Raw genomic sequence first — 25,285 nt, 5'->3', positions numbered from 1 at the left:
TAGTGATGCTCCTGCCCCTTCTTGTGGCACCACAGCAATAACTCTTCCCAATTTGAACCAGTGCATGGGCCATTATACTGCACTGCTTCTAGGAGCGGTAAATAACTAATGAAGCTACAATCATATGACAACCGCTCAGAGATTGAGGCCCCTCCTAAAGGCAAACGTGGTTCTGAAATATCTTTAGTCTTTATTATGAGGGAGTCACAAATGATTTCCTGTGTCTATTTGTACTCATAGCACATTTTATATGTAGATCGAAGACAATTTCTCTAAATTGACTGTGAAGCCTAACTGGAATGCAATCAAAATATTGTGGTCTATGATGTTCTGGCTTTGATGAAGCACATTCTTTTTTACCATCCAGTCATCCTTGTAGCAGCCTTGTGGCATGTAAATGATCACACCACACACAGAGCTTGGTATTTCATGCCTTTATTCCTTAGCGTGTAACTGTTAACTGAACATTCTACATCATGAATTCTATCAACCACACCCAAGCACTTACGTTAATGTTCTGTGGAGTCCATCCAGAACCCAGAGTCCCGCCATCTCTAACTCGCAAAATGCTACATTCCTGACATAGGTACACACACATGCTTTTTACCCTTAGGAGCACCCCCACTACTGTTAGACACTTTATAGACCAGAAGTGCCTGTCTTTAATGTTTGCCAATAATTGCCACAAATTTTTGGTTCTCTTGGATTCATTAGGATGTGGAAATATGCATTGTCCTTTTTTCATCATTGGGATAACATCTTGCTACATTGTCATCTTAAAGTTTACTGTCTTGGCCTTTTTATTCACTGGCCATAAGGTGAGAATGTGTCTTAAAGTCTTTTGCTTGGTTAGTATACTAAAATTAACCAAGTATCACTGATTGAGGAATTTTTTCGCTATTTTCCTTGTAAGGCAGATACTCCCTCCTTGTTCATGTTACTTTTTGGTTCTGATGTTCTGGGGTTGTGATATGAAATCTGCACAGGCTCCTTAGCTGAGGATTGCAAGGGTCATCTAGTCTCAGGCATTCTGCAGCCAGGTTGGTGCAGTCAGGAAAGGTATCATGTGCTACTTAGTTTCTGTTGTAGAGTCTTTTGAGATCTGTCACATACCTTCTTCTCTGCTATGAAATGTCTGCCTCTGGGGATGCTGTTGCCATGTCAAACGTGAATAACGCTGTCCATACTGAGGCTGTTGTTCCACATACAGTCTATCAGTGTGTTGCATCCAAAAGCATAGACCACATGGTAGAAGCCTTGCAGTGGGAGTCCCCTGCAAACAAAATCACAGATTGTTAGCACAAGAAAATAAGGAACAAGATAGAACATGACTCCTGGTATAATGTTGACTCTGGCACAATGGTGGTAATTGCTGGGATATTGTGGGCATCTTTGAGGGTAGCCCTGGCATAATGGGCATTTGTGGCTGTACCAGCTGAATCCCGGGTGCACCGGGATTCAGCTGGTACAGCCACAAATGCCCAATATGCCAGGGCCAGAGTCAACATTATACCAGGAGTGGGCACAGCGCATCAGCACACACAAGTATGCATGCACCTATGCAACAAGATGTCTAAAAATACAGAGATCTTTTGCAAAATGTATTACTCTCCCTACAGTTCCCATGCATTACCCAAATTTCACTCCTCCTGCTCCTGGCTCTTAGATCTTACCACATGACAAACCATGGCTGCGTGATTGACCGCAAAGAGCATGTAATACAGCCTGCAACAATCCATTTTGCACATGGTGCTCACATCTCCATCAGTAATCCACACACAAGTGTTGTCCACTATTTCATACTGGATCTGGATGTGAACAGTTTATCTTGATGCACAAATGCTGAATATACAATCTTCAATCCGTGTGTGGTATTATACATTTTATCGCAATGTTTCTTTAACCATGTCTCCGTTCTTGCAGGATCCACAGCTTGGAGAAGCACAGGTCTTTACCTCCACCCTCTGCAGAATGCAACCATTGTATTCCCACCAGCTGCCATCGGAGCAGATCTGCAGGTAAGACACTAATTATAACGGAAATAAATATCCTTAACGTTTCCTCTGTTCCATTATGTCTATCAAGAATATATTCTGTCATTAATGGGGCCAAGATAAATGATGAACAATAAGGAGTTTGGTGACCAGCCCACAACACTGCTGTGAACATTACATTGAGAACAGAGCTCTAGATTCAAATTGCTGCATGAAGATCAGCAGAGCTACCATAAGGTGTGGCCTGCTTGGTGTACCCCACTCAAGTCCGTTCATATGCAAAAATCCATACCCCATTCCAATAACTAATTGAAATTCCTTGCTAAAGAGGTGATGCCAAGCTATTACGATACGTGTGTGGTCTGCAGTACCCCCATTTATGTAAATTCATACACACAGGAAGCAACAGCCTATTTCTACAAAATATTGAAACCTCCTCGCCAAAGATACACTTCCATAGTTCTATTGTGTGTTTTCTTCTGTACTCACAATCAATCAGTTCATACACAATAGATACACAATCTATTGCCACACAATGACTGAACCTCCTCACCAAAGATGTGCCTCCATGCTACTGTGTGGTTTTCTGTATCACCATTTATGTCAGTTTATCCACATGGAAGCAATCCTCAATTGCCACTTAATAGCAAAACCTCCTCATCAATGATTTGCTTCCACGTTACTGTAATGTGTGTGTGGTCTGCTGTACCTCACTCATGTCATGCAAAGGTGAAACTCGCCCCAATCCCGTACTATAATGGAAATGTGTCACCAAATATGTGCTTCTACACTTCTATGGTATATGTGTGGTCTACTGTATCCCCAATCATGTCAATTCACACACAGGAAGCATGCCCATTCCCATACAATAACTCAACCTAGTTGACAAAGAGATTCTTTACCACTTCTAAAGTATGTATACTCCCACTCTTGTGAGTTCATACACAAGGGAGGCACACCCCAGTCCCATACAATAACTCATGTTCCTCGCTAAAAATGTGCTTCCAAGCTATTATAGCATGCATGTGGTCTGCTGTACCTCCCCTCATATCAATCCATGTACTGGGGAAGTACATCTCATTTCTACACAATAATGTAACCTCCACACCAAAGATGTGCTTCCACATTTCTAGAATATGTGTGTGGTCTGCTGTACCCCCAATCAGGTCAGTTCATATACAAGAGAAGAATGACTTGTTTCACAAAATAACGGGATCTTTATCTCCCAAGACACTATTCCTTGCTCACATTCGTGTGTGTTTGGCTGCTGGACCCCTGCTCATGTTGATTGATGAAATGTTATCCACATGATATTGCTGAACAATGACAGCGCTTCTTTGTAGAGTCCATCAATGCAACAATAATCTACGTGGTCCGCTGTTTCTCACTTGTGTTAATTTGGTGTAAATGGTAACCATTCTCTATTCCTGCTTGCTGACTCCACCTCCTCACCTCTAGGTCCAGATTGGATGCCATTCTGATAACCTAAGTGATGCGGAGGAGTTCTGTCGCCCACCAGTGGTCATCAAGCTTTACCAGGTTAAGAGTGAGAAGATGACAATCTCCAACCTGTGGGGTGGTCTCATCTATATCCTGGTGCCTACTGGATGCCAGCTTGGATTTATGCAAGTCACCATACAAGGGGCAGTGCGTGCACCCTTCTATAAACATGGTGGGTAGACTGTGCTATTAGAATTAAAGGGTCATTGAATAAAATACAAAGTTTTTCTTCTCACCCCATTATTGAGTAATTAATTAGTGGTACATGAGTACTTTCTAAGTTTTCAGAAATATATCGAAAGAGATGTTCTGCATGTAAATGAATCAAGTTAAGAATTTGAAGTTTGTCTTAGTGTGTTTTTTCTTTACATAAGATCATTACTTATTTGGCCATGTGATTGCTCTGTTCTGATTGAAAATTCTTCCCTCAAGCAAATCCTGCCACTCAGGAGTATTTGTGTGAGATCAACTTATATAAAATGCCTGGTGTTTATGTTCAATCTAGGTTTACAAGTCACATAATGTTTCATTCTGCTACAGGAGAAACCACTGAGTCTGCCTGGCTGGACACTGTCCGGCACTACTCTGCCCCTTGGGCAGAGTTTGCCACTGAGAACATTATCCTCACCGTCCCTGCGGAGAACGCCCGCCTGGTTAAGAACCCTGGTGCCCTGATGTCCACATGGGACCGCATCATGGCAGCTATTGCAGAGCTAGCTGCCATCCCATCCTTTTTGAGGCCGGAGAGAATTGTGGCAGATGTCCAAATATCAGCTGGTAAGAACTGCACCCTGGCATTCACTGGCTGGCACTGCCAAAGGTAGGGCCAGGTTGTCCTACACAGGAAGGCCAGAATAGTGTCCACGCACAGTGCACTTCGACTATTCAATTGAGCATATTCCTCTTTTCTCCTGCAGACACAGAACATTCACTGATTCAAAGTTGACTTGGTAAATTATGATTAGAAGAGCAGCACTAACAGATTCATCAGATTTAAGTTGAAAATGTATTTGCAATAAAAAATAAGGTGTCATTTCAGCTCACAAGAGCAGGCATTAATTCCTCCTCAAGAGAGTAGGAGGAATCACAAGTTTGAGATGTTTTCAAAACTCATTTAATTTAGAAAATGAACAATTCTCTAAATGATAGAATACAGTAATATCTACAATTATCTTGTCAAATATCTTTAGGGAAATAAATATTAGTATTTGAACTTGTAGCTTGGACTAGCTGTTCACACAGATCTTCTCCTTCGTACTGCTGTAGTCTCTCAGTTGCATATACACCATCCACGCTTTAAATTTCACTACCTGAGTTTCCACCCTGATTCCAGCCTCTTCTATTCATTGCAGAGCCTTACATCTAGTTCCATGGCCCCTTATTCTCAGCACCCTATGTACCTCCCACTCTATGTAACAGCTTCAAAAATGTAATAATCATTTCTACTATCAGTTAAGATTCAGCTGCCTTTTAAATAGATGCCAAGACTTTAATGTGCTTGGATAGTGGCCACAGAAGGACATAATTTGTCCAAAGGTCTGGTGAATCCTCTTTCCCAAAACCAGCTTCCTCAATTTCTAGAAGGCATTAAGTGGGGAGAGGATGTAGCCTAATGGCTAGGGCGGTTGATCTCAAAGCTGGGGAACCAGGTTCAAGTCTCGAAAATGACACTCAACATCCTGTGATTCTGGGCAAATCACTTAATCTCCCTGTGCCTATCAAAAATGAATGTGTCCTTGTGTAACACGACTGGTGCTCATATAAAGCGCTCTGATGCCTGATACATTTGGGTCAAGTTCGCACTATATCAAAAAGTGAATGTCTTTGCTACACACAGCTTTAGAGATTTGCTTCTGAGGCTGAAGATTGATGATCCTAAGTGAGAAGGGTTTGTGGGACAGACATGTCCATGATGTTCTTTCTTTAGGTTTCAAGAGGTCACTCAAGCGACTAAGCTGTAATGCAATCAGACGTATATTTTGAAACTTTGTTCATGAGGGCATCAGATTGACACATCTTCTTGATGTGTGAAAATGCCAGGCTCATACAGTCCTTTGTGCCATATTGAGAACTAAGTCTTGCGGTTGAATCTTGCCGAAGCAGGGCTTCCTCTAGAAGGCTATGAGTGATTTCAGTTAGGGTGCTGCAGTGATACAGCTTGGTGGTCACAGCATTGTGTGGATTGGTTTGATGTCAACATCGTGGAAAAAGTTTTGCATGTTTCTGATCTGTGTCACATCATGCACCCCATCTTGCGTGTGTTCAATTACAGCTACAAGGCCAAGGAGCTTACACTGAGTCCAACAATCCAAAGCATGCCTTAGACTGTTGAAGCAGGAGAAAGTGGTGGGCAAGTGATAGTCTGTCACTTGTGACAGCAAAGTCTGGGCTCTCTGCAGACTCTAAGGAAAAACACAGCAACCTCAGATTATTGTATAAGCTCAAAATTAGTTTGCATGTGTCTACTGCGGGTTGTGTTAATTGGTTCTTCTGTCTTCTCATTGCAGGCTGGATGCACTCTGGCTATCCTGTTATGTGTCATTTGCAATCAGTAAAAGACCTCATAGACCTGGAGCACATTAAAAGTGTTGGTACATGGGGTCCCCTCCATGAGTTGGGGCACAATCAGCAATGCTGGGGCTGGAACATCGCACCTAATACTTCAGAGGCCACCTGCAACCTGTGGTCTGTCTACATAAGCGAAAAGGTGTTGGGGATCACAAGAAGCAAAGCTCATGAGGCCCTTCAGCCAGCAGCCCGAACGGAAGCCATAAAGAAATACATCAGGAATGGGGCCAAGCTGGAGGATTGGACTGTCTGGACGGCTCTGGAGACATATCTTCAGGTGAGCTTTGGGGTAATATGAGGCATACTGTGTACAATGAGAGTGACTGCGATATGTTTGCATGACTATAAAGGGCAGAATTAACATAGATTTATATTATCAAGTCTCCAGAATAATCTTCTTGGTAAACGTATGCATTCAGACTATTCCACACACTGACACCTCAGTCACAGTTCCCCATCTACAAAATGGCTACTTTCACTTCTGCACAAATAGGACCTTCAATACTAAAAACATAACACAGTGCTCCCCCTCAGAAATTGAACAGATTACACAGACAATGACCTGAAGAAGGAACTTATTCAGCACTTTGTGAGAAGACAGAGATAGTATAGAATGAGCCAATTGTTTCAGATAAGCATTGTGAAAACCTTTTTTAAGAATAATATTCTGGGGATCTGAGTGGATATATCAGATAATATGAAGGTGCCATCTTTTACTTGGGTCGACTCCCCAGATCCTATCTTTATTGTATTTGGCAATTTTAAGCCCATAACAAGCAAGTAAAGCTGCTGTCCTACTCGGAGCCTCAAACATCTTATCCAAGTACTGCACAGCCAACACAGTAAAGGTTCACTTCTCTATGCTTGACCTGGGGATAGAAACTATTCTAAATATGTCTCTACAACAAGCTGTGGTCCTCAGTGTTCTACAACATGCTGTAAGAACTGTGGTACTGAAGAAAACATTGGCCAAGCCAATGGATCCAGCAATTTACAGACCTACTTTTAACCCCTGCGGTATACTTATGCACTTCAGAATTGACTATCACTTCATGCAGTTATGGAGTCTTAGCCTCATGTCCAAACCAGTCCAAGCAGCCATGCCTACTACAGATGCAGCCTCTGGGGGCAACTCAGAGATTACATAGGAAATGTTACTGAAGGAACTCACACCTATCACAACCTTTATGGGTTCTGTCTTTGAGGATACAGCATACACAGCTACCAAAGAGAGGTCATTAAGAGCAGATCTGGCATTCTTCTGAAAGAGATCGGATTCTGTTGACAGAAGAAGACCACTTGGACCAATGTCCCAAGAACGGGACCTAGACCAAGAATGATGGCTTCTACATAGACAAACTGTTGATTTAGAAGGCAAAAACAGGTTGAACAACATCTGAATTATGGGTATCTTGGAGGGCCTTAAGGCAGGGAACATATTTTAATTGACGTCAGAGGAGGGACACGCATTGATGCACTATGAGCAAGAGGAGAAAGATGTTTGTGTATTGGCATGCTAGCTGAATCAGAGGGAGGGGCATTCTGCCATACCTGGCATATTTTATAACTCAGCTATTCTTTTTTACACAGCCATTTGACATAAGACTTTTGCATCTTAATTACATCTCTCAAGATGAATTGCCTTTCTTATTAAAGATAACCCCTCCTTTTCTTGTCTAAGAAAGGAAGAACCATGCTGGAAGGAGAGATTAGTTTAAAATGAAATTGAATTGGAGATTTCAGATGAGCCCTATAGTCAAGCGCCGGGTAATGTGGGACTCCTGTTGAATTTTATAGACTCAACCAGTCCTGAAATGCACAATTTTTCTTCCAGATATTCAAGCACAAGAGAGGGATAGAATCTGTAGAGAGATCAACAAAGCACTGTAAAGTCTCATACATAAAACTGGCAGAGACCCATTACTATTCTCCAGCTACAAGTCCCTAACTTTAAGAAATGACAAGTGGAAGGTATTGGGAAAGCTTGTAACAAACCGACTGAGGAAGACCCGTCCGCCCAAATTGAATGTGGATGTTTTCTTTTTGACTCCTTCTCTAATGGCATTACAACGAGGCAAGGGTGCCCACTCATCTCTTTGATATTCTTGCATGCACTCAAACGGGCGGCTGCCATTAGACACAATATGAACATGCAGGGAGCAAATAGTGAATACAGCAGCAGGATGCTCCAAACCTTTACTTTATGCAGATGATAATGTACTTGCCCCTGGGGAACTCTGGGTCAACAGTACTCTCCCTGATTTCTAATTTTTCCCCCATTTTCTGGATATAAAATAAATTGGGATGAGAGCGATTTCCAGCTCCTTCGCAGAGGTACAATGAGAGTGACTGCAGAAGGTTAGGGCTTTCGTTTCTTACTATCAAAGCTAAAATCCTCCTAGTGAATAAGGGTATAGACGGAATGGCGACTGATAACCAGTAAACTCTCATAACCCAAATGGAGAATGACTATGCCGAGTTGTCCTCACTCCAATTTTCCCTACAGGGATTGAATCCAAGTAATTAATATTGTAGAGGCAGCCAAGCACAGATATATGTTGAGCATGCAACCTATCACCTACCCAAAATGATTATTTCTACTGATTAACAAGGGAATTAGAACTCCCCATGTTGCATGCTGCCACCCCTTCCAGAGACCTCCAATAACCTGACTTTTGTGGATATCATCTGATACACCAACTAGCAAAAATTGCTCTATGGCCTTTGATGATCATAATCTGTTGTATGTCAGAACCACGCAGGCGTTAATCACGCGTTCAAAATAACAAATGCATTACAACTCTGTGCAACAGTAGGGAAAGTATTGGACTTAAAGTCCAACATCAATCCCTATGTTATGGCAAGTCGTTGTAATGACTTGTGAGGTGAAGGAATGCATTGTAAAGATGCATTTATGGTTCGGACTACGATGTTAGGGCCCAGCGTGGTTCGAGCCGGGTTGTAAAGGCTGTTTTCCATCAAAATCCTCTGATGTGGGCAAGAATGGAACAGAAATATGTGCAAGACTCCCCAGGATATGGCCCACTATGTAATGAAGATCCCACTGGTGATTTTGACTTACCCTGAGCAGTCATGGGCAGTGGCTCACAGGAAATAAAAAATATTTAAAAATGTAGATGTTGGTGCAGGACTGTGAAGAAAATGCTGATATAATGTAGGAAAGTGCCCCTTTTTGCATGGGCACCCTGGGTTCCTGCCAATCAGGTTACCAAGGCCTATGTTATTTCCCTAAAACTGTACTGTGTACCCCCAAATTAACACCTTCCTGGCTACATGCAAGTCCCTTGTAAAAGGTACCCTAGGTACCAAGGGTCCTGTGACTAAAGAAGGCCTTTAAGGGCAGCAGCACTTATTGTGCCACCCTTGGAGGTCCTGTACCTTAACACACACCTGCTGCCATTGCAGGCTGAGTGTTTTGGTGCAGAGAAAAGTGTGCCATGCCTACAACCCACTGCCTATGGCATAGGTCAGCCACATCCCTAGCTGGTTGCACTGTGCCACTGGTGAGGGTACAGGTACAGGAGCCCTCTATCCCTATGGTGTCTAAGTCTCTTCTTAAACTTGCTGGTGCAACAACTAGTACCAGACACAAGCCGCGACAGCCATACTTGCAGAATTTGCAATAATTTGAACAATGTCCTCCAGTTCATCCTTTGTATTCCATTGTATTCCAATTTTAACATGGTTACCAAGTTTTGCGCAGAGTCTGCGTGATTCCACACTTTCACTGCTACAAAAATGCCCATCCAGTGCCTCAGCACCAACTCAGCATCACTCGGGACCACCCAGCATCAGTCAGCACCACCCCAGCATCACTAAACACCACATCAGCATCACTCAAAACCACCTCAACATCGCTAAGCACCACCTCAGCATTACACAACATCACCTTAATATCACTATGCACCACGTCACTATCACTCAGCACCATCAAGCACCACCTTCCACAAAAACACCACCACCTCTGTATCAAACAGTATTATTTTGTAGCAGCACCACGCATATCACAAGGAAATGAAGCAGGTTACCAACCTTGAGTTTAGTTGTTGCTTAAAGTGCATCAATTTGTTTTATTAGTGAAGAAATATGTTTTTACTATGCAATTATTTAAAAACACATTCTGATCACATAAGAATATATTCACATATTTATAATATATGTATACAGAAAAACTTTGTTCCTAAAAATGTTATACCAGCTGCTGTTACCCTGTGTTTATACCATCCCAATACTTCTGTTCAATTCACTGCCAGTTTAATTTGATACCCTATTATTAGTTTTGTACATATGTACCCTGCAGTTTAGTTGTACAAAATAACACTTTAAATAAGTTCTTCTCAATATAGTTCTATAATATGCCTAATAAATGTGTTAAAGCTTCCGCCCATGATAATGAAAAGCATGAGTAAAAACTTATAATGTCCCAAAAGCGAGACCTATTGGCTCTGCCAATGCTTGTTATATAGGTTTATGTTCTATAATTAGCTCCAACACACAACACTGAGTGCTGAGTTAGGGTCATCAGATTCATGCCTTGTACTTTTCTTATCTTCCAGCTGCAGGAAGGCTTTGGTTGGGCTCCCTTCATCCAGCTCTTCTCCGACTACCAGAAAATTACTAACATCATAGATGAAAACACCTACAAGATGAACCTCTGGGCAGAATTGTTCTCCAAACAAGTGAAGAAAAATTTGGTGCCGTTCTTCAAGATGTGGGGCTGGCCGATTAATGAGAGTACCACCCAAAAAGTGTCTTCGCTGCCGGAGTGGGTGGAGAATCCAATGAAGAACTTTGTATGAAGGCAGCGATTATGGAGACACATGGTCCGCCCCGGAATGCTCAGCATATTCTAAATAATCGCTTGAAGATGTGAACATGGTTTTCACACACTTCTCCGAAGCATGGATCATGATTCACTTGATTGCATACATTCTGATTATGTAGATATGTAAGGTAGCTTAATCTGTATTGTGAAGTAAGATCTTTAACAGTGGTGCAAGAGAAAGGAATGTCCAAGTAAATACTGTATGTGTGCTATGTTTGTATCCAGGTCTGCAAAGTGTGGTGGCTGAGGCACCAATGTTGGTCAATACAACATCTTTATATGCACAGTGCTCGCTCAGTGTAAGTGCACACTCACTCACAGCCTTTGCGCTTATAGAGCCAGCATGATGAGCAAGCGGCTCAATTAATGCATTATACCTGGGAGTCTCAATGAACATGAGAAGCGTTTGTGCACACTGGTTTCCTTCAGGACCCAAGAGACATCTCAATAGATCCAGAACCAAGCCTCCAGGGTTTGCCATTAACATTCACCTCCACTGAAAGCATGTATTGCTAGTGCAAGACTCACTGTGAGACACAGAGCAACCTAGCAGCAGAATATTTGTTCATGCCCAGTATTTCTTGCCACAACTCCCCACCCCCCTCCCACTCACAGGGGAAAAAGAATGACACTCGAGTATCAAATCTTCTGGGATAATCTCATGAACATTCTCTTTGGGGAAAGAGGCACCAGGAGAAATTTCTAGTATCTTCAAGTACGTCGCCCAATAGGTGGTCATGGTTCCCCCTAGTACTGCTACCATATTGAAGTGGACTGGGCAGCGAATAGTGTATAGTGGGACATATATACATAGAGGTGCTGTTCTCCCTGATATTGCTCGTGCTGTGAGGTGTACTAGGCAGCATGTAACCTATAGTGGGTACAGACATATATACATGTGTATGTTACTCAAGTGTACTAAGCAGCGGGTAGTGTATATAATATGTGTAGCCATACAGAGGGATGTTATCCCCTTGCAGTGGTCTAGACTGCATGTAGTATATGTTCTTCCCTGTAGGATTGCTCACATGTTGATGTGGGTAGGCAGTGGGTTGTGTAGTACAACAGTACATATCTTATTAAAGGGGTGGTATGTGATTTCTATTTTGTTCTGATGTTTTGCCTACAGTTGAATGTATTCTTACTGTGTGGCGAGCTGAATACATTTAAAGTTTTATAACTATTTGTATCCCAGGATGTTCCTTTTTGACAGCTGGTATATTGGTAATGGGATGTATAATATTGCTAGATTCATGCTGCTGGGTTTAGAGGGAGGTCCATTACAGATGAGACATAAGACACTCACCTTGAGGGAGGTACCTTCTTTAGTTCATGCTTGGTCCTTAGTTGCAGCTTCACGTCTATACTCCTGTCAGAGCTTCATCCTCCCTCCAGCAGCAGCACCTCCTTGGGCTTCCACCCAGCAGACACTCAGCATCATTCACTCACATCATCATTCACTATCACTATTTCAGACACTCAGCTTGAGGGAGGTATCTTCTTTAGTTCATGCTTGGTCCTTAGTTGCAGATTCACGTCTATACTCCTGTCAGAGCTTCATCCTCCCTCCAGCAGCAGCACCTCCTTGGGCTTCCACCCAGCAGACACTCAGCATCATTCACTCACATCATCATTCACTATCACTATTTCAGACACAAGCTTGCTTGCCCAGGGAACAGGGGCACACAAGATGGTAGAGATGTTTTACGCGCGCTTTATGGATCTTAACATCATCATCATCATCATATAATCTTTATTTCGATCACTTAAGATCATAAAAGACATTTGCAAATAGAAACACTCAACCCAGCCAATTGAGGGTGACAAACATGATTGGATATAAAATATGTAAAAAATATACATTATTCTGTTAAAAAGATACTAAAATTCATATTAGTTAAAAAAAAGAAAAGACATAAAACTAATTTCCAATAACGGTCCGTACTACTAATTAATGTAAAACCCAAGGAAGTACAATCATTAATACGCATAATTATTCAGGATGAGTAAATGGCAAGTATATGCAAATTCTTACTGCAATGTATATTAGGTCGGGATATATAAAAGGGAAAGAGATCTCCGGCATGTTACAGAGAGCAACTCAATATCTATGCCATAGGGTGCCGGCAACACAATATTAACCTGTCCACTCCTATATCTTTGATCTTCTTGTACAACCGTTGTTTTTGATGGGCTTATTAACCTTTAACATTTTTACATGAATTAGCCACATCCAACTTAGGAATTTAGCAACTGCTATTACACACGGTACTTCTGTATTGGTTAATAAGATTCTCATGGCAATAACGCTACTCCTACACCCATATTTCTACATAGTGGCTGCAACCATTTTCTCCGCGGTGTCCGATACGCTGGGCAAACAAGTAAAATATGCGGATACGTCTCCTCACCCTCTAAACATAGCTTGCACATACAGTCATTTTCTATATGCCATATACATGTGAATGCATTTACAGGTAACAAACCTGCCCGGATTTGAAAATATAGGCGTCTGTCCCTAGGTTTGGTGATAGTATCCCTAAAATGCTCATAGAGAGGGCGGGGTTTAAACTCTAAAGATTTGCCTGTCAGGGAAGTGGACTCTGGGGTAAGTAGACTGTTCCTCTCCACCATGGATCTTAACATATAAAATAAAGAATTCATTGATTGATTTTCAAGGTCATGACTTGTACCTTTCTTGAGCTACGTCCTATTTCAGCCTGCGATACAAGTGTCCTCCCCTCTGGGTATTCCAAATGTTTTGATGTATTTTTCCCAATGTAACACCCTAGCTGGATATAACAAATTAAACATCTGATTAACAAATACATTGAGCCCTGGGAAAAAGTTAAGTGTTTCTCCAGGTAACCTTGAGTCTTCTCTGCACAGAGTCCTGGAAGCCTATCATCAGTGCAGTCTCTAAATATCCACACTGGAGCTGGTGTATTGGAAGTAAGTCATTGGCCTGAACCCCTTCCCCACTTGTCCAGCCTGGAGTTTTGGGGGCATATTTACAAGAGAATGGCGGAGTGCGACTTTAAGCCTAAATTGCTAATACCGCATTCCGCCATTATGAAAACCCAGGGACGCGCCGTATTTACAAGAATATGGTGCACCTCAGTGTTTCTCCAAGCGCAGGTGCAAAATTGAGCTGCCTAGCACCAACGCAGGCACCCTTGCACCAGAGTGCAAGCGTGCCTGCGTTGCAGGCAATGATTGTTCATGTGCAGGAAGGTGTCCCTTCCCGCACATAAACAATCAGTAAAGGCGATTTATAAATTCTATGTGTGCTGCTTTATGCAACACACATAAGAGTTGCAACTCGTCATTTATTTTAATGATTGTTTATGTGCAGGACGTGACACCTTCTTGTACATGAACATTCATTAGTGGCGTTTTGCTGTTTCTATGCGTGCTGCAGGATGTAGGACACACAAAAATAGCAAAAAGGAGGAGAAACGAATAATTTCTCCTCGTTTCACAAGGTTGAGGCCAGGTTTTATTTTTGGCACTGCCTCCTATTTACTTTCCCCTGTCAATAGGGAACAGCTTCAAAATCAATGGGTGTTGCGACGGAATGCCCACAGCAATGCCCATTGCCCGCCCATTTCACGCTAAGTGCTGTCTGAAATGGGGCCTTATTCACAAGGCAACGTTAGGCCACGTTAAGTGGCTTAACACTGCCTTGTAAATAAGGCGAAAGGGTTATCGCCAGCAGAACGTCACAAAAAGTGATGTTCTGGTGGCGATAATCTCATGTAAATATGTCCCTTGGTCTTTCTTTCCTAGTCACTAGAAATAACTTTATGAATTTTATGTATGTATGCCAGGACTGCCCCACTCCTACAATTTAACTCATTTGGCTCCAGTACGCTACTAGCATTTTTAGCAAACTCTTTGTGATATTTTAGTTACACAGTTTTAACATTATTATTCTTTTTGTCCCATTTTCTGCTGTAGCTCTTGACCAGATACCCTTCAGTGTTCAGGATTGACGCAGCATTGTGCAGATAGGGCCCCCCAGTGCATTGCTGGAGCTGCGTTGCACTTGTGACGCAACTCCAGCAATGCGCCACTTTTACGGCACAGATGCGTGACGCATCTGTGCCGTTTTTGCCCCATGGTGCGCCGCATTAGAAATGCGGCGCATCTATGGTGGCCGAGCTGGGGCGCAAAATAACTGGCGCATCCCTGCTGATATGCAGGGATGCGTCAGTTATTATAAATATGCCCCATACATTTTTGTACCCTTTACATATAGTGCAATGCAGTATTATGTCCAGGAGACAATTCCCGGCTTGTCCAGCACAGGACTAGCCGTTCTACCATACAATTATGCTCCTTCTCTCCTTCTCATTCTCCTCGCCATTGTCTGCCATTTTGACTGTGCTTTTATATTCGATTTTAGATTAATTCATGATCTGTCTGCTTTTAGTGTTTTTAGCTTTGGAATTGATTGCTGATGAGATTCAAATGTGGTTGTTCTTGCTGTTTTTTTTATTCCTCTGCACTATATATGACTTATGTACTTTTATGTTTGTAAAAAATATATAAAACTATATAACAAATGACAAATCTAATTAACAAATAAATAGAGGATGCTCTTACTGCTTTTTTGTTTTTGTGCACTGTATATGTCTTATGTACATTTATGGTTGTAGAAAATATATAAAACGAGAAATCAAACGACACATCTAATTAATGAATAAATGGAGCAGTGAAAAAAAGTTTGTGTTTAATCAGAAACTTTAAGGGTCATGTTGTTTGAACAGTTTTCTTTAGAAAGGTGAAATCACTGACAAGTTCTCCCCACAAAGAGAGCATGTTTATTGCTGCATGGCCTATGGCTCTCCTGTTCCAGAAGGCCTTCTTACTTGAGACTCAATGGAGCCTGTGTCTCTCACCTTTGCTTGTGTCACAGTGGAGCAGGGCTCTCTGAGGCACTCATGTGGGGCAGAACCTTGCTGCCATTTCAGTCTAGCAGGGCTCTCTTCAATGCCAGCAGAGCAAGGCTTCTCTCCCATCCCAGTGGGGCTTCTGGGTGGAGCTAGGTCCTCCCTCTTTTCTCAGAGGGAGAGGGCTTGTTCTCTTGATTCCAGCAAAGCAGGGCTATTTCTCCCATCAAGAAGATCAAAACTGCATCAGACCCCTTTCAGGGACGACTGGGCAGGCAATGGCTACTGGGTCACAATCATCCGAGTTGAGTTTGATTGCCACTGATGTGCCAGGGCCCATCATACTGTGACTCTGCAAACTGGGCCAAGTATAACCCCTTCGACATTTGACTCTCTGAGGTAGCGAAGGCGAGACGTCATGTGCTTCACTGGGAAGTAGGGTGAGGTTTCTTGAGCTCAGAAATCAACAATCAACCATCAAACCCAATAAAGTGAATGTCCAGCTCATTGCATTTCTTTGTAAGAAAGAAGGTACTTTAATCACACAGTTTTACTCAATACCACATACTTTAATAGTAAGATACTCAATTAGTGTCTCTGAGCGCTACCATACATGGACACTACATTAATCCTGCTCCCTCACTGTCTGCTCTCAGTGTTCTCCTCAATCAATCAATCAATCAATCAATCAGGGAATTGTAAGCACGCTACTCACCCGTGAGGGTCTCAAGGCGCTGAGGGGGTGGGGTCCCCAGATCTGTTTAGCCGAAGAGCCAGGTCTTGAGGGTCTTTCTGAAGGTGTTCAGGGAGGGGGCGTGTCTGATGTCTTCCGGCAGCTCATTCTAGATTTTGCCTTTAATGTGAGAGACTGATCTACCGCCTGCTCTGGGTCTGTGGATGCTCGGGGTTTTGCCAGTGCGAGGATGGAAGATCAGAGGTTTCTTTTGGGCTCATGGAAGTTGATTCTGTCGTTGAGGTATTTGGGTCCATTGTTGTGTAGGCATTTGTAGGCGTGAGTGAGGATTTTGAACGTGACTCTTTTCTCTATGGGGAGTCAGTGGAAACTTCGTAGGTGTTGGCTGATGTGTTCGTCTAGGGGGATGCCAAGGACAAGTCTAACAGCGGTGTTCTGTATTGTCTGGAGTTTGCAGAGTAGGGACTTGTTGATGCCAGCGTAGAGTGCGTTTCCATAGTCCAGTTTGCTGGTGATGAGTGCATGGATAACTGCCTTCCTTGACTCTGGGGGGATCCACTTGAAGGTCTTGCGGAGGATGCAAAGGGTGTTTAAGCAGCTGGAGCTGACGGTGTTGACCTGTTGGTTCATGGTGGGTGATGAGTCGAGTACAATGCGGAGGTTCGTGGAATGGTCTTAGGGGGTAGGTGGGCTTCCGAGGGTGGTCGGCCACCAGGTGCTGTCCCATGCAGAAGGAGCGGTACCGAGGACGAGGACTTCTGTCTTCCCCGGCGTTGAGCTTCAGGCAGCTGTTGGTCACCCAGACTGTGAAGTCTTGCATTCCTTTCTGGAAGTTGAGTTTGGCAGTGGTAGGGTCTTTGGTGAGGGAGAGGATGAGCTGGGTGTCATCAGCGTAGGATACGATGTTGAGGCTGTGTTGTCGTACGATGTCTGCAAGGGGGATCATGTAGATGTTGAAGAGGGTGGGGCTCAGTGATGAACGCTGTGGGACTCCGCAGGTGATTTTCGTGGGGTCGGAGAGGAATGGTGGGAGTCTGATCCTTTTGCTTCTTCTGATGAGGAATGATCGGATCCAGTCCAGGGCTGTTCCTTGTATGCCTGTGTCGTGTAGTCTGGCAATTAGTGTGCAGTGGGAGACAGTATCGAAGGCCACTGATAGGTCGACTAGGATGAGGGCTACGGAGTGGCCTCGGTCCAGAAGGGTTCAGATGTCGTCTGTGGCAGTGAGTAGGGAGGTCTCTGTGCTGTGGTTGCTTCGGAATCCGGATTAGGACAGGTTGATGATGGTGTTCTCTTCAATGAATCGTGTCAGTTTCCTGTTGACTGTTTTCTCTGCAACTTTGGCTGCGAAGGGGAGAAGTGAGATGGGCCGATAGTTCTTGAGGTCGGTGGGGTCAGCTGTGGGCTTCTTGAGAATGGGGTCTGACTTCTGCGAGCTTCCAGTCATCTGGGAAGGTGCCTGTTTTGAAGGTGGTGTTGATGGTGCGTTGTAGTTCGGTTGCAATGATGGCCGAGGCTCTGTGGTAGATGTGAGGGGGGCAGGGGTTAGTGGGGGCCCCCGAGTGGATGCTTTTCATGGCCGTGGCGATGTCTTCGGCCGTGATCGGTGTCCTGTTGGAGATGGTGGGCTGGCTGGTGTTTCTGGGGGGGCGGAGGGTCGTCTGTGGCACCTGGTGGATGGTTGATGAAGTTGTCGTAGAGGTTTTTGATCTTGAGTTGGAAATAGGTTCCAAGCTTGTCGCAGAGGTCTTGGGATGGGGTGATGTCTGTGGCTTCACTGCATGGGTTGGTCAATTCTTGATTGACACTGAAAAGTTCCTTGGAGTTGGTGGAGTTGGCCAGTATTTTGTTGTGGATGAAGTTCCTCTTGGTGGCTCTGATCTGGTTGTGGTACTCCGTCATGGCGTCCTTGTAGGTGGTGTGGTTTGTGGTTGTCTTGGTGTTCCTCCGGTTCTTCTCCAGGCATCTGCTGGTGCGTCTGGCTTCTTGGAGAATGGTGGTGAACCAGGCGGGTTTTCTGGGGCGTTGTCTGTCGGGGTTGTGTAGTGGGGCAAGCTCATCTGTGCAATTGGAGATCCAGGTGTGGAGTTCTCTGGCTGTGTCATTTGCGTTGGGTGCCCAGGTGTGGTTGTCTCGGGTGATGGTGGAGTTAAGTTGCTCGTCGGTAACCTTGCTCCAGTTCCTTCGTGGTGGGTGTGGGGCTGGTTTGGGTGCCTTGGGTTTATTGATGGCGAAGTGTACGCAGTGGTTGTCAGACCATGGCGGCTGCGTTGTGTGGCTGAATTGGATGCTGTTTCCTACCATGAAGATGGGGTCGAGGGATGCGTCCTGCTCTGTGGGTCGACGTGTTGATGAGTTGTTTAAGTCTGATGCTGGTGAGGTTGTCATGAAGGAGAGTGGAGTTGGGGTTGCTAGGGTTGTCGAGGTGAAAGTTCAGGTCTCCAATGAGTATGTAGTTTGTTGAGGCTCATGCGTGGGGTGCGATGAAGTCGGTGATGGTGGTGGCGAAGGGGGGTCTGTAGACGAGGGTTCCTCGGAGTGTGGCTTTGGGGTGGTCTGTATCTTGGAAGAGCAGGTGTTCTGCAGCAGGGAAGTTTTCGCTGGAGGTGGTGAGGCAAAGGGTGCTCTTGTGGGTGATGGCGAGGCCCCCTCCTGGATGGTTGGGGCAGGCTTTCCTTTGGATCTTGAATCCATCTGGGATGGCAGTGCTGATGTCGAGGGCGGAGGATGCATTGGTTCAGATCTCTGTGAAGGTGATGTCAGGCGAGAGAGAGTCGAGTAGGTTCCAGATTTCCATGGCGTGTTTGTATACGGAGCGTACATTGAGGAGCATGCATTTTAGGGTGTCGCCGATGCTGGCGTCAGCGGTGTTGGAGGCTGAGGTGGCAGTGAGGGTCTGGCAGGAGAACTGGCCGTGGGTTGTGTTCGGCAAGGCCTGTTGGCATTCTCTAAGTCTTCCAGGGTTGAGTGCGAGGAGGGTGGTGGTGTCATAGCGATGGGTAGTGGGAGGTCCAGGGTTCCTGGAGCTGTCGCGGTCGGGTCTCAGATGGGCTTGCCTTTGGCGCGCCTTTGGCTGCCATTAAGTAGGGGAGGTGGAAGGGAGGAGAGGCTGGGAGGTGGGAGCAAGGGAATTCTGGAGGGCAATTCCGTGGGGGAGGGGCCGCAGGGGCAGTAGCGGCGAAAGGCGAAAGGAACAGATGGGCATGAGAAAATAAAAACAGTGGTGGAATTAGAGCAAGACACAGATGGGCACAATAACAGTGGGACAACAGGGAAAAATTAAGAAGAAAAAAATGGCTGAGAAAGGTTACGTGGTTGCAGGCAGTCGTGTCCAAGTTGGAGTGGGCAGCAGGCGCAGGAGCGGGCAGCAGCCTCAAACTTCCCAAGGCGGAGGTCGGGTTCTGGAGGCAAGAGACGCCACAGCAGAGCTGCCGGGAGAGAGTGGACCTAGACCGAGGGTCCTGGGATCCCCATTCTCCAAGGACAATCAGGTATAGCATGAATTTGGCTAAGGTGCGGTGCAGTCTCAATCGCCCACAGTTCACAAGATTAAGGGTGGGCGTAGTTCGCGAAGTAGCACTTCGCGAAGCTACGCAAAGTGAAGTTCGCACTACGCGAGCTACGCGTAGCACTTCGCGAACTGCGAAGTAACATGTTCGCACTGTGCAAGATGTTGTTTTCAATGATTGCACAGTGCGGACAAGCAACCGGCACTGTGCAATCATTGAAAATGGCATCTTGCACAGTGCGAGCTGTAGTTTTCTGCTGCTCGAGTAGATTTTTACTCGAGCTGCAGCTTTCTCAACGCGAACTGGTAGTTTCTCATCGCGAGCGGTCGCGAGCATACGCGACCCCTCGCAATGAGAAACCTGACCTTCTCGCGTTGGGAATCTCGCCGGGAGGTTTATTTTCCATGCTCGCGATCGCGAACAAGGAAAAAGTCTCGCCAGGATGTCATTTTGCTTGCTCGCGGTCGCCAACTTGACGTTGAGGACCGCGAGCAAGCAAAAAATGACCGCAGCACTACGCAACACTACGCTACGCGTGTTCGCACTGTGCTACGTGCAGTTCGCGTAGCGCGAAGTAGCGCGAACTTCGCAAACTACGCGAGCGTAGCGTAGTGCTTCGCCCAGGCCTACACAAGATGCGTCCAGTCTGTTTGTCTTTACCCTTCATGGATAGAAGAGTCTCACAAGTTCGTTTGGCTGCTGCTTTGCACTCCAAGAGGTTCTCATGTGGGATTGTGGAAAGCTGCAGAGAACTGACCATTTTTTTTTGCAGGCTCTCCAGCGTAGGTCACATTCTGCAGCGCATCTGCCCATTCCTCTTCTTCTGTTTCGAGCACCAGGTCCTGGGATGTTGGATGAGGACACAGCTGTGACAGCCTGGATGGTTCAGGTCATAATTAGCAGTCCTCCCAACAATAGGTAGGTGCAATAGGTAGGTGCAGTCCCGGAGGGGGGAAGGTTTGTCTGTAATCTGCATTTGCAGCCCATGTACAGGCTGACTGTCCCACTGATCAGCTCTGACTGGGCCCTCTTTAATTTGGCAGTTGCAGCCTCACTCAGGCCATTTTCAAATCAACAGTTGCGGCACCAACTGGGCCTTCAACACTCACATAATTGCAGTCCCAACTAGGTCATCGGCAACCATGCAATCACAGTATTGCATTTCGTGTCAATCATACAAATTGTATTTTTCGTGCTCTGCTAATCCCCCATGGGGTACCAGGGCACTCTGCTGCGGGTCTCAGTTAAAGAACCAAGTCTTGAGTCCTTTTCTGAAGAGGTTAAGCAAGGGTGAGGTGCGTAGGTGGAGAGGGAGAGAGGGAGAGTTTTCAGGCTTTGGCTGCGAGGTGAGAAAACAAGCGTCCTGCAGTGCGGCTACCACAGATGTGTCTCGTCTGTGCGAGAGCGAGGTGTGCGGAGCACAAGTTTCTGGTGGGTTGGTGGAAAGTCAGGTGGTGGTTCATGTAGTGCGGTCCAATGTTGTGGATGGCTTTGTATGCATGGGTCAGGGGTTTGAACTGGCAGCTTTTGTGGCCCAGGGAACCAATAGAGGTTTCTGTGGTGTTGGGTGAAGTGTGTTCTCTTGGGCAGGTTGAGGTCCAGTCTGGCTGCTATGTTGTTTATCATCTGGAGTCTTTGCATCTAGATCTGTGCCCGCATAAACTGCTTTGCCGTTTTCAAGTTGGCTAGTGATGAGGGCCTCTTTCACAGTTTGTCTGGTGCTGGCTGGGAGCATCTGAAGATTCATCAGAGCATGCGGATGGTGTTGAAGCAAGCAGATGCGACGACGTTGACTTGGCGACTCATTGAGAGTTCTCTATCTAGAATGATGCTGAGTTTGCGTGCATGGTTTTTTGGCTTGGGGGTGGGACTGAGCTCCGTCGGCCGCCATGAGTCGTTCCAGAGGTTGTTGTGTCTGCTGAAGATAAGGACTTTCTTCTTGTCTTTGTTTAGTTTGAGATAGTTGTCTTTCACCCATGTTGCTACGTTCTTCATGCAGTTGTGGAAGCTGGTCTTTGTCTGGGTGGGTTTTCCTGAGAGTGAAAGGACGAGTTGGGTGTCATCGGCGTAGGAGATGATGTTGATGTTATGTGCTCTGACAATGTCTGACAGTGGTGTCATGTAGATGATGAAGAGGGTTGGGCTGAGGGATGAGCCTCTGGGTACTCCACACATGGTGTGCTTAGTGTTCGAGGTGAAGGGGAGAGTTGGACTCTCTGATCCGTCCTGTGAGGAAGGACACCATCCAACTGAGTGCATCGTCTGTTGTTTCAATCTGCCAAAAACGATGGATGGAGAATCTGGCGGTCCCACTGGCACCAGGGTTCTCCCAGGTTGCTCTCACACAGTGTGCTTCTTCTTGGCACACCATAGCCACTGGGAATTTATTAGACCTTGATCTTTCGTGAACACTTTCTCCTTCTGCAGGGCCAGACAGACTCCTTCCCACTCTCAACAAGCCGGTAGGTTTCTAGGCACTTCAGAGAAGGCACACTGCTCTTCTAGCAAGAAATTCAGAATTGACAATATCTTCCGTCACCTACTGGAGACTGGCAGGCACTATCCCTGGTTGCACAGCATCCCTCTGAGTACTCTGAAGAGCAAGGGTGCAGCCAGAAAATGAAAATACACCCACTTTGAACCAAAGCTCTTATGGCACCAAGCAAGTGAAACAAGCCATTGTGGCCCTCCCCACAAAAACACTTTTGTCTTTTCTATTCAAGCATCTATCCATTCATCCTTTCATCCTTCCATCCGCCTGCTGATATCCACTGTTTCACCTTTACATTCTGTCATCCATTCACTCTTTCCTCAATCAGTCAATCTTTCACCATGTCATCTGTCCACCCATATCTAAACCAATCAATTAATCTCAAAACTGATTCATCAAACCTGTTAGACCTGGCACCATTGGCGTGGGTCTCCCTTCCATTTATTTTTTTTTGCTGTTGCCTCCTGTCTTTTTACTATGTTTTTGCTAGTCTAGATACTTTGGGTACTTTGCCACTGCTATTCAGTGCCAAAGTGCAAGTGCTCCCTATTGTAAATTGTGTAATGGATTAGTGACTCCATGATTGGCTTATTTGATTTACTTGTCGGACCCTAGTACAGTGCACCATGTGTGCCTAGGGCCTGTAAATCAAATGCTGCTGGTTTGCTTGCAGCACTGGTTGTGCCACCCACAGAAGCAGCTTGTAAAATATGGCTCAGGCCTGCCATTTCAGAGGCTGTGTGCAGCCTGGGGCTGCCATGTCGACTTGGCAAGTGCACACACTTGCCAGCCCCTAAGCCTTCCCTTTTATACATGTTGGTCACCCCTAAGGTAGGCCCAGGGTACCCCCCCCCGGGCAGGATGCATTGTGTGTAAAAGGTAGAACATGCCCTGATGTGTGTGGCATGTCCTGATAGTGAATTACGTGTTTCACTATTGCAAGGCTACCTGTTCCCATAGGCCAGAATGGGCAGTATATAATCCTAATTGACCCAGGGAACTAGGTGGAAATCCGAGTTTAGTATGCCTGAATTCAGAATGTTAAAATACATCTTTTAGTGAGGGTGATTTTTACATTCTGTGTTTGAAAATACCACTTTTAAAAAGTAGGTATTTTCTTGCCTAACCATCCAGCATGCCTCTGCTAGGCTTGTGTATTCCATGTCTGGTTTGCGAGTGACAGGGGGCTGGAGAGGGCTTTTGCTCCAGCAGTCTTATGGGTCAGGGCTGGGCTGAATAGCACCTGCATTGAATAGAGAGTAGGGGTGGAGATTTCCTTTCACTGACCTGAGCCCTCATAGAATAGAGAATAGGGGGAGGAGATTTCCTTTCAGCTACCTGGGCCAGGTCTGCTCTCAGACAATGCTGTCTCCACCTCCTGCCAGGAAGCTGTACAGAACTGGTTTTGGCTTGGCACAGGAACCCTCTGCCTTCAGAGGACAAATAATTTACTGGTATAAATATTGGGGCCCAGAACTTTAGATCACTTCTGGGAATCAAGAAGAACCTTTGCCAAGGAGACGAACCAAGGAAGGTGAGATTGCCCCTGTGCTGTTTTGCTATTTCTGGGGTTGGCATGCAGTGGTTACTTTATTTGCCAAGGAAAGGGTAAGAGAACTTTTGTGAACTTTTCATAATCTTTTTTTTTTTTAATTCTTTTTATTAACAATGCTCATGAGACCATACAGCTTCACACAATTGTAATTTAGTATAGTGGGACACATCACAAAATTGACATCGTAGTTATCAATAGGGAACAACAAGGACAATAAACCATCCCCAATCTCTCTACCCTTCTGAGATTGCACCACTTTCTCTGTACCTGCGCCAGGGTGTCCACACTTTCTCCCACTTTTTAGTGCACCCCTTAATTTTATACACTATTTCCTCTGCCCTTTGGCACCAGTCAAGGTCGCGTTGCCATTCATCCCATCGCAAGGGTGACTGCACCCCCCACCCTCTAGCAATATTTCGTTTTGCCACCCCCGCTGCCAGGGCCAACCAGAGTTCCATGTATCTAGACCAGTCAGTGTCTCCCTTCACCATCAATAATAGCCACTTTGGGTCCATCGGCACCATCCCTCCCACCACCCTGGACATGGTATCGGTGACTCTCGTCCAATAGGGGATGATCTCCGGACACTCCCAAAATATATGAAAGAAAATGCCCTCCTGTCCACAGCCCCTAACACAGAACTCCGATGGACTCCTGCCCCATGCGTAGAGGTGTGTGTGGGGTTAATAGGTGCGGTGGAGGATTTTCAGCTGCTCTAATCTGAACCATGCATGGATTGCAACCTCTCTAGGACTCTGCAGCTCATCCTGCCAGTCGTTGTCATATAGACTACCTAAATCTTTGGCCCAAGCTGCTCTGAGAGTGACCAGAGGGTCAGGCACATTGTTTATTAATTTCCGGTAGATTGTAGACGTGGGCTTTTCCACTATGGGGTCAAGCAAAAGCCTATCCTCCATAGGAGAATAATCCGGGATAGTATTGCCACTCTGTATATGGGAACATAGGGCATGTATGAGTCTCAGGTAATGGTATCTTTGGGACTGCTGTAAGTTGTATTCTCTTTGGAGGTATTCAAAGGAACGAGGGGAATCCCCCCTCTAGACATCACCCAAGTACTCAATGCCAATCAGCCTCCACCCCTTGAAGCCCATCAAAGTAGTTACTTCCCACAGTCTCTCACCCAGCCACAGTGGTGTTTTCCGAGTTAACGTATCTACCCAGCCTAGGAGTTTGTTTGCCTCCTTCCAGCACTGTAGCACCACCCTAGTATGC

At 45.3% G+C, this 25,285-nt stretch overlaps 1 protein-coding gene across 1 annotated transcript in view; it reads left to right on the top strand.

Annotated features, from left to right (window-relative positions):
• The window catches only part of LOC146808517 (TRPM8 channel-associated factor homolog), a 156,064-nt gene extending 140,549 nt beyond the window's left edge, over window positions 1-15,515 (top strand). Inside the window, exons 4-8 of the mRNA XM_085623590.1 lie at window positions 1,924-2,018; window positions 3,453-3,666; window positions 4,035-4,271; window positions 6,002-6,339; window positions 10,640-15,515. Of these exons, the coding sequence (XP_085479716.1) occupies window positions 1,924-2,018; window positions 3,453-3,666; window positions 4,035-4,271; window positions 6,002-6,339; window positions 10,640-10,882 (1,127 nt within the window). The 3' untranslated portion in view covers window positions 10,883-15,515. The remainder of the gene's footprint in view (window positions 1-1,923; window positions 2,019-3,452; window positions 3,667-4,034; window positions 4,272-6,001; window positions 6,340-10,639) is intronic.
• Window positions 15,516-25,285: the final 9,770 nt, after the last annotated feature.

Source organism: Triturus cristatus, chromosome 8, assembly GCF_964204655.1.
Source record: "Triturus cristatus chromosome 8, aTriCri1.1, whole genome shotgun sequence".
Taxonomy (NCBI): Eukaryota; Metazoa; Chordata; class Amphibia; order Caudata; family Salamandridae; genus Triturus; species Triturus cristatus.
Note: the sequence above shows the minus strand (reverse complement) of the source record. Positions and strands in the feature narration are given on the sequence as shown.